A 15570-nucleotide genomic window follows, 5' to 3' on the forward strand; every position below is an offset into this window, starting at 1 on the left:
TGTCTTTTGCAAATCATCCGGACATGAAAATTCATCTTCACTATTAACTACAACTATTCATCCCAAGGATATCCGAAATTTTTGATAATTTGGGTAAAAATATTATATTCGAAAAATAAGTTTAGGTAAAAAAATTAAACTCGTTTAAAAAATAGATCGGGCTCGAGTCCAACTGATCTGACCCTTTTTTAAGTTTATAAAATTTTATATTATGATATTTTTATATATTATGTAATTTATAACAAATTTAAAAAATAAATCTATACTAAATATATAATATTACTCTAATGTAAACATTAAAATAATGACTATATAAAAAATTTCAATAAATAAAAAATAAAATTATTAGATATTAAATTAAAATAATTTAAAAATAATATGGACAGATCTAATATGGATTTAAGTTAAAATTATTTTCCAAATTTTTCAACTCATATTTCAGATCAGGCTTAAACAAGTATGAAATATGTTAAAATAATATGTAAGCCCGAACTATATCCAACTCAAACCAACGAAGACCTCCATTATTAACGAAAGTAATAATAACATATCCTAGGAATTTATAATCATCCGTTTTAGAATCAAACCCGATGATTTATTGAGGAAATTTTTTTTATTTGCAGGTTTATCCTTGTGGGGGAAGGATAAAGGTGACTTCTAATCACCACCAAAATTACTTGCAAATAAGGAAATTTTCCTCAATCAATCAAATTTAATTACTATACAAATAAATATTAAAATATGATCTTTGATTGAGATTGAAATCACTTAATATTTACTTAGGATTAACCAAAGATTGGTATTTAAATAATATTTTTTTCATCTCAATACTTAAAGAAAAAAATATTTAACTCGTAAATTAATACTTTAATTTTTCTTTGCTACGTAATTTTTTTTAACTAGCTTAAATTAATTTATACTATAATTTCAGTCAATAATAAACTATCATGCCATATAAAAAAATTTTAATTATTTTTTTAATTATTTTATTTCATTTTTTTTTTTACATTCTCTATCTCTCTTTACTTTTTTACATGCTGGATCTAGTAAGATTTAAAAAATTCTTTCATCGGCTAAAACCATGTTTTCAGAATTAAACTTGGTTAGGGTACTAGTCTAAAGATAGGAATTGAATTGATTGATTCATACAAACAAGTTGAATTGGGCTAAAAAAACATGTTGAGTTGGTTTTCTCTATTTTTAAATATATACATTTTTTTATTTTTATAAATATGTAGTAATTTATTTAATCGAACCAAACAAATGATAAAATCAAAAACTAATGATTTGATGAATCCACAATTAACTCGATTATGAAAATATTGATCAAAACCATATAATCCATATATACAACTATTCCAATTTTGGCTACTTCAATGTGTATAGCATGCAAATATACATAAGAAATTTAAGCAAAAAAAAAAGTAAAAAGACCTCAATGGTCCATCTTAATTTTGATATTTAGTAAATTGATCTCTCTAAAAAAAAGAAGAAGAAATTTAGTCATTGCCAATTTCGAAGGTAAGAGAACTAATCATAGCATTCACCATTTCAGTAAATTTATCTTACTTTTGATTGGTATAATAATAAATTTAACCCTCAATATTTATAAATTTTATCATTTTGATCTTAATTTTTAAAGTAGAAACAAATTTAGCCCTCATTGGATATAAATAAATTTAAAATCAATATCAAATTGATGTAAATATTTAAGGCTAAATGGATTTATTGCTTTCATTCCTTGCATTGATTTTAGAGGCCCTACACATCAAGCCTTAGATGGCAAGAAATGTCGAGACCAGCTTAAAGGATATTGCTACTACTATTCTCAAGCATATTGGAAGGGATTAAACAAGGAAACCACAATACATAAACCCGCAACTAAAAATAAACCGAAACTGAACTACCATAATTCTTCAAACCCATAAACTAGCAAAGGCTAACAACAATATTATTTTTTTGATAAATTATAAGAGGAGAATAAAGCCCTAACAATAACACGATTAGCACAATTCGAACTCAGTCCACACTTAAGATGGTGAACACCCTAACCATAGGGTTTAGGCTAACAACAATATTAAGAAGCTAACAAGTAACTATATTCCACATGAAGTGCATATCAAAAAAAATGCTCCCTACAATGTTTGACGCCTATTCCTCTCCTACTGGTTGATGTATTATATGTTCATCATGTTCTTGTCTTCCATTGATTAGAACCAGGCTCTCAACATAAGCAAAAAGGGATATGCAATGTGCGTAAGCATCTAGACAAGTATGGATCCTAAGCTTCTTAAGCTCCTGGGTGGAGAGGTCAAGTAGGACTATTTCATTATTTGTGCTTGTAAGAAACAATTCACCGGTTTTCCAAAACTCCAATGGGTGGCCAACTTCAGGAACAGATTCTATACTGAATTGTTTAGTCCATGCTCCTCCATTCATAACCCAGAAATGAAAATACTTCTCAGGTGCTATCCATGGTTCTATCGCTATGTATGTACTCGGGTAAACAATAGTACCAAGCGATCCATTAAAAACCAATAACTTAACACGGTATGGGTCTTCTGTATAACACCCAACAAATTCTGACATTAGTAAAATGGAAAACTTCTCATTAGCTATGTCAAATGAAACAATCGCGTCTTTATCTTTATCATCGGGATATTCCCTCATCATTATTTTCCAATAAAAAATTCCATCTAAGTACCCCACTCTAGTGGTTGGGGTAAGGAAATTTCCTTCCAAGAATCACTTTTGAGTGAATATAACTCAACTTGGCTTGCAAAACGAAAATCTGAAATTTCTTGTTCACTATAAAAATTAAGAGTAACAAATCGTATGAATTTGTAGTTATCAGTTTCGGAATCAAATCCGAAAGCAGCATCATTATACATGACATGTTGTAAAGTAAGGTAACCACGGGGTGGAAGAAGGATTTTAAACTCATTGGTTGATGGGCTCAAAAAAGAAGGGTGTGGGAGTAATGATGGAGGAAGGATTTTAAACTCTCTTGTTGATGTATTCCAAAGAATGACCTTATCCATAAAACTATTCTGTATACACAATAATCCATGACAAGCACCATAAACAAGAATATCATCATCCTTAAAAAAGGGTAAGTAAATGTTTTGTTTTATTAAAAAAATTTCATCCTTTTCGGTCGAAAGTTGAGAGAAAACATGGGTGTAGGTTTTAGCAACACGCTGTTGGAGAAGGAGATTAAGATTGTTGTTTTTATGGTTGTAGTGATAATGTTTGGAAACGAAATGTGGAGTTCGAAAGGAAGAACACCAATATTTACAAACACAACTAAAGCGAGTAAGGGATTTAACTGGAAGCTTTGATGATGGAAATTCTCTCAAATATAAATAATCTTGGCCTCTTCATCTTCCTCTTTTCCTTTTCTCTGATATTATTTTTAATTCACTTGCAAATATAAATAATCTCATAACCATGTTTTTCTACAAGTCAGGTGTCATCTATGGTGGAAAGGAAGCAAAGAAGACAAAGCATGTAATACATTTAGGAAATTTTCCTTAATTACAGGGTTATCCATGTGAAGAACAATCAAGATAACTTCTAACCATTACCAAATCGGTATATCAGGGAATTCAATCAAACTTAATTATTACAAACATACATGCAAATACAATGATGAAATTGTATAACTTTAATCAACCTCTAAAAAAATTTCTAACTTCGCCCTGTTTGAAGTTACAAGCAGTTTATTGTTGTATAAAAAATTCCCATTTCTTTATCATTCTAGTCCATCAAAATCAACAGAGTTGTATCATTTATACGAAATGAAGAACAAAAAGGTTTAGAAGATTCCTTGGGAGCAAGGAGAAGATCAAAAGAAATTGACGAAGAACCACTCACTAGTTTTCTGTTTCCAATATTAGAAATTAATGCAAAATTTGGGATTATATTTGAAACTTTAACTTATAAAAGATTGAGTTTAATTTATATATTTATAAATTACAATTCAACCCCTTAAAAATTATTAAATTATAAATTTATATATGGTAAATTTACATTTTAGCACCCTCACAAAAAGAAAAAAAATTATATTTTGTTCTTTTAAAAAATATGAAATCATAAAATTATATTTTGATCTCTCAAAAATTTATAATTCATTTCCGACTCCTACTAAAAAAATTTCTTAATTCTCTCCTAGGCTAATGGTAAATTTCTAAAATTACAATTTTTCAAATTTATCTTTTATCTTTTTAGGTCGACTTTTGATTCGTTTTAATTATTTGATAGGTAATTGTTTATTTTATTGTTTTGACTATTTTAATTCTATAAGTTAATTTTATGTTTTATTTATTTTATTTAACTTAAAATTTCACTATCAATTAAACTCAATCGATATAAACATTGTTGTCAATATAGGAGAACGTGGGTTCGAGTGCGTTGAAGCGCATTATCCTATTATTTATCAGTTGAGGAAAGACAAAAAAATCACTATCCGTTGATTTTTACTTTTTACTTTTACTATAATTTTTACATTTACTATTTACATTTACTATATTTAATATTTATGATTAAATTGCATTAAATTCCACAAAAGACAGAATATATATATGTGTGTGTGCTCTACCTTGACATGATCCTATGATTAATTAGTCAAATTGATGTCAGTATACACCAATAGTTGCTATGAACATGCCGTGATTATCGCTGAGGATTAGTCTTAATTAAATTCCAAATCAAAACCCAAACACATCAAACACTATCAATTTAATCCATAATTTTTTTAAAAAGCTTAAAATTTGTTGTTACTCCTTATACTTTTATAAAATTCGAGATTTAATCCCTATATATTAAAATTTAAAATTTCAACCCTCCTAATCTTACAATTTAAAATTTCTAATCCAATCATTATAACCACTGGTAATTTCTATTAAAATTTGTAAACTCAATGAGTTTATTTTTCGTTAATCATATGTCACGTCACATGATGAAAGTCTAATCAACATATTCCAATTTGATGAATTTTAACAAGGAAATACTTATGATTACAAAAATAAAAATCAAAACTTTTTTTTCTCTCAATAAGTGGGAGATCACTCATTATTATTCATTGGATTCCTTTTTTTTTCTTTTTGAAGAAAAAATAATGTAATCTTGGCTTTATTATACCCTACACGAGGGGTTGCATTTCTATAATAATATTATTATTATTTTTTCAAAAAGGAAATTGAATCATGAATTTATAATTAGATTTTTATATGACTTGATTTCTAAAGATTTTGGCTAGATTGTGAGAGATTTTATGCCTTTTGTCTCTCCCTTAACCCTACTAAAGAGGCAAAGCATGTGGTTCTAAAAATTTGTTTTGTTTATTTTTACAATTTAGTTCATATTGGTTAAGCATAATGATTTCGATTTAATTATGGTTTTAGTCCTTTCACTATGTTTAAAATTAGCGTTTAATCTCCTTAATTTAAATTGACTTAATTTGGTTATTCTATTTTTATAGTTTTCACGATCAAAGCTAAATGGAGATTCGATCAAATTATGCTCAACTAATAATAAATTTGCATGTCAGTCAAAATTATTTTAACAAAAGCAACTTTAGACATACTAATAACATAATAAAAATAGATTAATATCAAATTCGGATACATCAAAAGGACTAAAACCGAAATTACACCAATTTATTTTTTTAAAAATCCATAAAGGAAGGTTTAGGTTATCACTTGTTTCCTAAGGTAAAATCATTTGACATAAGTGCTTCTAGGAAATTAAAGATCATCATTGCATCTAGCAATCTTCTTGTTGATATATATATATATAATAATCAATTTTTGAAAAAAAATTATAATATTTGATGTAACCCATATTAAAATTCAAAATATGATAATTACACTAATTTAGCTTTACCAATAAAAAAAACCTAATTGTTTCACCAATATCTTATACATATATCAATAATGAAACGAATTGTCCAACTAAATTCAAATATTCAGTTTAAATAGCTTAAAATATTTTCAAATTTATATATCAATTAACTCAACTCGTAAACATATTTATAAAAAAATAGTAAAAATTAGGAAAAATTGAAAGATAAGAACAAAACATATAATTGTTGCCTTAATTATTTTTCTACATGATCAAAATCCAAAAATTATTAACAAAAATCCAAAAAATAAGATCAATAATATAGGTCCCTCACTACCAACAATCCAGGGCAAAGAATGTCTTATTACCTCAATCTTAGACATTAAAAATCTTTTTTTAAAATACTAAGAATCTTTTGTAATAAAACAAACCCACAGCCCTAAATAAAAAAACAAAATAAAAAAAATAAAAATCTATTAAAATATTTTCAATGAACGTGCATTACATGATTGGATTTGAAGGGAGATTGGGTTCATTCTCTTGAGTCTTATTTCATATTTTATTTAATTAAAAAATCTAAATAAAAAAAAATATTATAATAACTAATAAAGGTTTAGCAATACACCTGTCGTGATACAAGATATGAAGTTAATATTATATTTTAAGGGTGAATTACACCCAAGATCACTAACTATTAGTAAGTTTATATTTTGATCACTCAATTTTGTAAGCTGTAAAATAGTCATTAAATTGTTTGAAAGTTGTCATTTAAGTCACTGAACTATTTGAAAGTTTTTATTTAAATTATTGGGCTATTAATTTTTTTTAAAAATAGTTCAGCTAACAAACTCGAAACAACGACTCGATGATTACTAGTGTGAATCAACCCCCTTAAAAAATTTGTTTAGATTTTAGTTCACAAATTTGCATTCATGAAAAAAAATTTGAATTGTAGAAGAGAAGGGAAAAGAGAGTTTTCGAATAAAATAAGCAATGGAAACAAAGAAGGCTATACAACAACGATTTTAACAACCTAATAACTCAATTGAAATTTTTTAAGTTAAATAACTAAAACGTAAATTTATTAACAATTTAGTGACATTAATTATAATTTACCCTTAATAATAATAAAAATCTATTATTTGAGAAGATATAAATAATTTTGAGATTAATTAAACTAATTAAGAATACATTATTATTTTTTATTTGGAGAATAATAGCACCGCAATGGCGGCCGAGGGAAATAGATTGTATCAAGTTGTCGGTCGCATGCTGTGGCACAAGCCATGTTTAAGTTTACTTTTTCCCTTTTAATTTTGATTAAAGGTGTTTCATTAATTATTTATAAAATAAGTTAAAGGCATATTCTTATCCATTTAATTTCCCCAAAACTTTTTGTTTCTCAAGCTTTGTTGCTTCGAATTTTGAATTTAGGTTTAACTTTATTTACATCTGAATTATTGTTAATATAAGAAAACGTGAATTTGAGTATATTAAAATATTTTTATTTTCTTATTAAATAAGACACGTGTTACTCTTTAAAATTTTGTCTGAAGAATTCAAAAATTCTATTCATAATGTACAGAATAATTTTTCTAATTAATCAATTTTAGGTACACTTTAGCTTTTTTATAAAAAAGTTATAAGTATAGATACGAGTATAACCATAGTTATAATTATTCGAATCAATCAGTACAATGCATTATCAGATTGATAATTAAAATACATAATCTAAAATAAATCAAAGCTAGCAAGTAAGTGATTGGGTGATTGAACTCTTAAGGGGAAGACTCAAATTTGAACTTTGTAAATAACATTATCGAGAGAAATAGTCACGAATTCCGAACATATCGTAATCAAAGTTGTTGAATTGGTTGACATTTGGGTATAATAATATTTTAATGAACATTAAATTTAACCTTTTTATGCTTGTTGAAATATATAAATAAAAACAAAATATTTATTTGATATAAGGAATTAATATAAACCTAACTATTTAAATACTATGCCAAAACATTAACTAAGATCGGGTAGTAAATAGCTGTCAAAAATTTAATTTCACCTTTTCGGAGAAATTTTAGGAGAAAAAGATGGTGGAAATTGGGATGTCAAATTGTCAATATATACATATCTAATCGTATACGTGGGACAAACGGAAAAAAAAGTTTAATTCTAAATTTCATCCCTCACTCTATTAAAATTAAAAATCAACCCCCTTTACTTTAATTTATCAAATTTTGGTCCTCATATTTTAAATGAACATTGATAAGTTAATCCGTTGTTGATAAACACGAGTATGTAAATGGTTGAACCGCTAATTTTCAGGTACAATTTAAGAACAAGGTTTCACAATGTTGCCCAATTGAACTACGTATTATAAAGAAAATTGAGAAGTTAGTCTAATTATTGACAAGTACGAGAACTTAAATAATTGATTTTAACTAATTTATTGCATATAAAGTTCTGACTTTCAAGCAATAATTATCCAATTAAACTAATTTTTCAATTTTAATAAAATAAATGGATGAAATTTAGAATTACACCAAAAAAAATATTTCCTTGTTGAATTGAAGTCCAAAAATTGTAGGACCCTTTTAACTGAAAATTGGTGAGTCGAGATACATCTTATTCTGCCAGGCTTTCATTTTCAAGTTTCAACCTTTTTGAAAAGGAAGTTCCTTTAAGAGAAAATAACACAATTGAATTAAATTTTAAATTAATTTGCAGGATTTTTCTATATTGGGTTACTTGTAATTGTCGTATTTTCCCATTGACTTTCTTGTTTTTTAGTTCACATAAACTCAGAAATTTAAAAATGTTAATAAATTAAAGGATCAAACCACCCCCACCCCAAAAAAAAAAAATTTAATGTAATCCAATGTGAATGTCAGCTTCATTTTCTATCTGTTTTTATAAGTCAAAAAGCTTGAAAAAGGGTTTCTTTTTTCTTATGGATTAAGTACAACGGTCTTAAGAAAACATTGAAAGAAGTACATAATTAATGTAGATAAAAAAAATATTAAAATATACAAATTGAGTAAAAATAGGTTTAGTTTTATTTAACTTTTAAGTATATTAAATTCCGAATATTTATCAATTTTCTTGAGACATCAGAAGTCCTAATGATCAAATAAAAAGGTGAGTAATATATGTTGAATATCAGATTTTAAACTTTTATCGACCTTCTCGAAACATAAAAATAAACCCTAATAATCAAATAAAAAGTGATTAGCATATGTTAAATATCGAATTTTGAACCTTTATCAACCTTTTCAAGACATCAAAAATCCTAGTAATCGGATTAAAAAAGACTAGCACATCAAAAAACTTAATAAATAGATAAAAATAAAGTAATATAAACTTGTGAATTAGGTAGATTATATTAGATTTTGGGTCAAATTAATTTAGATTGAATTAATTTAAGTTTTAAAATTTTGTAAAGTTATAAAATTAAAATAATTTTAAATTTTAGTCATTTTGGATTGAATTAATTCCGGATTAATTATTTAAATCATTTTAGATTAGAAGAAATTCAAGACTGATATGATTAAATTTTACAATTAAATTAAAAATCAGATCCATTGACTGGTTTAAAATTAGTTACTTAATATAACATGGGTGTTAAGTTAGAATACAAAAGCTAACAATACTATATATATATAAACACATACATGTATATTTGTTGATTAACCAAAGATTTGAGAAATATTTCTGTGTGTATATATATATATATGCTTGAAACAAAGACAGAGAGATAAAAGCGTGCAAACACGACAGGGACAAAGCAAACCACGTTACAAAGGGACCAAAGTGGTCGGTTGTTGATGTACATTGTTCACCAGCTATCTTCTTCCTCTTTTTATCTCCCTCTCATCCCAATCCTCTCTTCTTTACTACTTTCATACTCTCCTATTTTTCAGTGCCAAAACACACACAAAAGCCCCCATTTTTTTCTTTCATCAAATGAGGAAACTTTGTCCAAATTATGATCTCCCAGATGGGTTGGAAACAGTCTTGGAAGTACCAATCCCTGAAGAAATGTTTGTTTCAAACAAGACAAGCAATCACCGATCATGGCAAAACATGAAATCATGGATGACTTTAAAACCAAACACCGAACAACAAAGACCTTCAATGGTGACTGTTTTTGGTGGTAGGAACACAGAGATTCAACTCTTGCTTGGTGTTATTGGTGCTCCATTGATCCCTCTCCCTATCAATCATAATGATCATTTCATTACCAAGAACATAAAAGATCATCCCATTGTAAGAAGATTTATAAACTTTAACATTACCAAATCAAAATCTTGTCTTTTTTTATGTTTATGAACTTTGGGTTTTGTTTCATTTTGTAGGAAGCTTCAATGGCGAAATATATAGTGAAACAATACATTGCTGCGGTTGGTGGTGAAAAGGCATTGGGGTGTATTGATAGTATGTATGCTATGGGGAAAGTGAAAATGGCTGCTTCGGAGTTTAGTGCCGGTGAAGGCAGTGTGAATAGTAAGGTTGTTAAGGTGAGGAATTTGCGGCACGGCGGCGGTGGTGAGGTCGGTGGTTTCGTTTTGTGGCAAAAAAGGCCGGAGCTTTGGTGCCTTGAACTGGTGGTTTCCGGCTGTAAAATCAGTGCCGGTAGCGATGGGAAAGTGGCTTGGAGACAAACACCTTGGCACCATTCTCATGCTTCTAGAGGTCCACCTAGACCCCTCCGGCGGTTCTTACAGGTATTGAATCGGATCAAACCTTTCTTCATCATTCGATCCGACATATTCGGGTTGTTAATTGATTTGGGTCATTTTAGTTTTGCACTTTTCACTGATTTCCATGTTTAATCTTTAAAGATTAAATTAAAATTTTATGATTTTACATGGTTAATTTATAATTTTATAAAATTCAAAGGCAAAAATAATCTATTTTGCTTTTGAGAATTTGGGTCAGTGTTTCATGTGAACAATTATTAATAAACTTTTGACCTATTACTTGCAATATGACCCACTTCAATCTGGTCTATGGCATGGTAAGTTCGGACTTACTCATGTCTGATACTCGTATGAGATACATAATTTATGATTTTGTCGTCTTTCAGTTTAATTTTGTTTACTAAATATCATCTCATGCCACTTGGTAGGGTCTTGATCCGCGATCGACGGCAAATCTGTTCACGAATTCGGTTTGTGTTGGTGAGAAAACGATCGATGACGAAGACTGTTTCGTCCTAAAACTGGAGGCCGAACCTTCGGCTTTACGAGCTCGAAGCAGCAGCAACGTAGAGATCATTCGTCACACGGTTTGGGGTTGCTTTAGCCAAAGAACCGGTCTCTTGATCCAACTCGAAGACTCCCATCTCTTACGTATCAAATCCCCGGGGAACGATGGTGTCTTTTGGGAAACAACAATGGAGTCCTCTATCCAAGACTACCGAACCGTAGATGCTATCAACATCGCGCATGCTGGCCACACTCATGTCTCGTTGTTCCGGTTCGGGGAGAACTCCGAGAGTCATTCGAGGACTAGGATGGAAGAGGTTTGGACAATTGAAGAAGTCGATTTTAACATCAAAGGGTTGTCGACGGATTGCTTTTTGCCCCCCGGGGATTTGAAGACAGAAGAGGAAGGTTTCGGGATCGTCCCAAGTGACGTACGGTTGCCGTTTAAGCTCAGAAACGATCGCTCTAGTAGGGTTCATGGATCCAAAATTGTTGCCATTGATGTTGATGAATGTGACGATATATCATCCTCAGATGATGATGATGATGATGAACTGTTTTAAATTTGAATTCCTTGTAATATTAATTTGTAAATATTGATACTATAATATGTATCCAATTTGTAGCCCTCAGCATATGAAAAATGCCAAGTTTTGTGTATTTGAGACCTTAGTTTTTTTCTACAATATATTTTGTAAAATTTTTCCCCATTTTATGAAAACAATATATAGATATAAATTATACTTTGGATGGATGTCGGATCAAGTTATTTGTCGATTTATTGATTAGGTGGGTCAAATTAATTTTGACTTGAATCAATTTAAATCAAGTCTTTGGTTTCGAATAATGAGTTTAAGTCATTTAGGTTAAAAGGTCATATTTTTTGGGTTGGATCATAATGGTACAGTGGAGTGAAAATCTAAAAAGGTGCCAATGGCATCTTGGTGAGCGGTAAGTCTACGGGAGAGACTCTTAATTGGCGCAGCAACGGTTGGGTTGAAGAGAGCCTTTCAAAATAGAGAAAGCAAAGCCTTAAAAATAAGTAAAACACAACAAAAGGAAAAGGCAACCAAGGATCAGTGTTGCCGCCCATCACCATCCCTAGCGGCTCAAGCAACCACCCATCCATTGTCTGAGGACTTGACAGTGTCATTGTCAACGTTGGTCCCTCCTCAAAAAGTTCTACATCAGGTGGGAAATGAGCCCCAAGGAACTCAATCCATCCCCTTGACAAGGAGGCAACACAGCATCCCCAAAGTGACCTCAGTGCCATAACCCATTGTTTTCAAAACCAAATTAAATCAATCAGGGTATCAATCCAAAGAGAAGTTGAATCGGTTGACCTACAAATTAGTATTAACTGATTGAACCAAGTTAAAAAATCAATTAAACCAAAAATCAATAACTTAATCGATTCAACCACCTGTTTAATTCTAAAAACTTTGTTGTCACCACTTGCACCGCCCTTTGTCACCACTTGCATCGCCCTTTAGGGTCACCAGACCACCCAAACCAAAACCAAAAGAGAATTACTCTAGAGATGACGAAGAAAAAAGGAAAATTAAAAGGGGAGGAGGGAGGGAAAGACGGTGGCAGAAAACCGACAACAACGAAGCGGCTTTCCGCCAAGTACACCATAAAATATTTACACCAAATTCAATACAAAAATTATTTACATTTCCTTCACAAATACAACTCACAAACATCATAATTGCTTTTACCACATTCAAAAAAAAAAGCATTTGTTGTAAACAAGCTTCAATATGCAAAACATAAACTACAAAGCGTTTGATAACCTTGCTTGTGTGAATTTAAACCCAGCAAAAACCATAACTTACACACTTTCATTCAATCTCGACGATACTAATATAAACATCATGCTTACGGTTTTAACTATCGTGAGTACCCGAAAATGGAGCTCGATTGTAAAACCTTGAGGCATGTCAAGGCACCATCTTGATCATCGTACCGTAAACAGGTGCCGCAAGCTTGGATACAAAGCATTTCAAGATGGTACATTGAAGTGAAAGAGCCAAGAGATAACAAAGGCGAAAACCATACAGGCTAACAGGAAATTTAGAAACCGATGACCTTGCCAAAAGTTTCGGGTTTCCACACCATGAATGGAAACGGGAGCCGTTGTTGCTGCTGTTGTTGCAGAATCATTCGGTTCGTTCCATGGCTCCATCGTGTCGGTTTCGTTTGCAGCAGCAACAACATTCCAAGCTGTTGATCCGCAAATCTCACAAGTTCTGAGATAATGAGACATTGAAACATATAAGATACAGATTGTTCATCTATGTTACTCGGATTTGAGAGTAAATGTCAATTACACAAGCTTCCGCTTAACTTTTTCCATACATTGAAAGATCATACACTTATACCATGTCGGAATATGTTTAGAATGTATCAAACACGACTACTTCAAGAAAAATGAAACACAAAGATGCTAAGGCAATAAACAGCATCGAGACCACGTAGTTAAAGTCTAGTTATACATTATACACAAGTGTTAAACACGGATATTTCAAGGAAAAAATGAAGGATCGAAGTAATATAGAATGAATATGTTGATTATTTGCACCTTTGAAGATAAACCCACTTTCGGAAAAAGTATAATAGAGGCAGCTGTACTTGCAATTTTTCCGGTCTATTTAAAAAATAGATAAATTAATCTCTATATATTATAGATTAAATAGCAAATTCATCTTTTCTGTTAAAAATTTTATTCAATCATAATGTTAAAAACTATCATAACTAACAAAATAATCAAACAATAATACCATATGATAAATAATTCTTAAAAAAAACCAAATTCGATGTTCAAAACTAAAGTCCTTACTTAATAATCTAAGAAAACAGAGAAAAAATATTCTCTGATTATATATTCTCCCCCATTGTATTTCCGGGCCATTAACAACAAAAGATTCCTCAACTTTTTTTCTTACAGAACAAAACCAAAAATAAAAACATAAAAAAAGGTCAAAAAGGGCAAAAATAAAAACAGAACCAAAATAACCTTAAAATAAACATCATGGATCCACCATTGTTTTGACCACTTTTTCAATTTAGTTACATAAAGCCCTTGCATTTCCATTTCAGTCCCAAAAATCACTGAAGATTCAAGCAAGATATACATAAATCATGACAGTAAAGACAAAAGACGGTGACAATGTCTGATGAATTACTTACCTGTTTCCTTTGATTTTGAACCAAGCTTCAGCACAATGTTTATGAGCAGCAGCCAAATCATCCTTACAAGAACAACCTAACTTAATAGGAACACCAGATTCATGGTTGATCGGGTCCAAAGTGAGATGACAAATCCTGCAATCTCTTTCCAGTTCTTTTGCTAAATGTGACTTGGTTTCAGACAATACCCCAGACTCAAGATCCAGTTCCAGAGAAGAAGAAGAACAGTGACGGCTGCTGTCTTCTTGTTCCTCGTTACCTGTCAGGTTTCCTTCTTGTTGCTCTGTTCCTTCATCAACAACATCAATGGCGATGATGACTCCTTGGGGTTGTTTTGGTAAAGATTGTTCCATTTTGGTTAAGACCCAGTTTTTGAATCTTCATGTAATTGTTCTTACAAACAAAAAATTCATCAAATTTTCCGACAGTAAAGCTAGTTGAGTTTAACTATGCATTAGTAGCTCTGTTTGTTTTACAGAGGCTTTTTCTTTTGGCTGGTAAACACTGTTTTAAGAATGGTTGGTGTTGTCCCTCTTTTCTCTCTCTGTGAAACAAAGAGAGAGAACCATGAACAAGAAGAAAAGATCTCATGTAGAAATATACATAGATTTGAAGGAAAAATATTCTATAAACCAACTTGGCAGAAAATTTTAAAGTAATATTTGTTGGATAATCGGGTAAATTCAACAATGGTTGGTATTAAGTTTAGGGTGTCTATAGTTAAATTTATTTTCAAATTTTATCTTTTAATTCCGACGATAGCATTGCGAGATTCACGAAATGAGAGCGCCTTAATACTCATTTTATTCACAAATGTGGTGGTGGTGAGGTACTTCCACTCCATGAATCTTTTGAAGTTTTTATCGAAATCAATAAATAAAATTCGATGATAAAATTAAGCACAAACACTCGAGCTTGATATTAATTATTGTTAGAGGTTCGATCACTTGTCTAACAGATGACATTTCGAATTTTTTCTCTAAAAGAATCAACCCCTCTCAACTATATTAAAATTTACTTCAAGTAATTTTTTAATTCACATCATTCAAACTTAAATCAATCAACATACGATAAAAGTATTATAAAGGGTTTTATATTATAAGTTAAATTATATTTTATTCGAAGAGTAAATTGATCTATTATATTAAAAATTTCATCTATTTTTAAGTAAAACTAAATTAGTTGATAAAATAATCAAACAATTAAAGTACTTCATTTTAACGTACATAATTAATTTTTAATAATAAATATAGATAAAAATTTTAATAAAAAAATTATTTATTTTTTAATTTAATACGTAAAAAATTGGATTATTTGTTTTTTTAAA

The 15570-nt window shown here is 29.9% G+C and overlaps 2 protein-coding genes across 2 annotated transcripts; one reads left to right on the forward strand and one right to left on the reverse strand.

The window, feature by feature from the left end:
* Positions 1–9525: 9525 nt before the first annotated feature.
* Positions 9526–11711, forward strand: LOC107951592 (uncharacterized). Its single transcript, XM_016886692.2, has 3 exons — positions 9526–10110; positions 10200–10568; positions 10973–11711. The coding sequence occupies exons 1-3, from the start codon at positions 9808–9810 to the stop codon at positions 11612–11614; spliced, it is 1314 nt and encodes a 437-aa protein (XP_016742181.2). The 5' UTR covers positions 9526–9807; the 3' UTR covers positions 11615–11711.
* A 995-nt stretch (positions 11712–12706) lies between these two features.
* On the reverse strand, positions 12707–15126 carry LOC107951582 (uncharacterized). The gene is made up of 2 exons (XM_016886681.2): positions 14244–15126; positions 12707–13303 (listed from the first exon to the last, which is right to left on the reverse strand). Exons 1-2 carry the CDS (start codon positions 14594–14596, stop codon positions 13057–13059), a joined length of 600 nt encoding a protein of 199 aa, XP_016742170.1. The 5' UTR covers positions 14597–15126; the 3' UTR covers positions 12707–13056.
* Positions 15127–15570: the final 444 nt, after the last annotated feature.

The sequence above is a fragment of the Gossypium hirsutum genome, chromosome A10, assembly GCF_007990345.1.
Source record: "Gossypium hirsutum isolate 1008001.06 chromosome A10, Gossypium_hirsutum_v2.1, whole genome shotgun sequence".
NCBI lineage: Eukaryota > Viridiplantae > Streptophyta > Magnoliopsida > Malvales > Malvaceae > Gossypium > Gossypium hirsutum.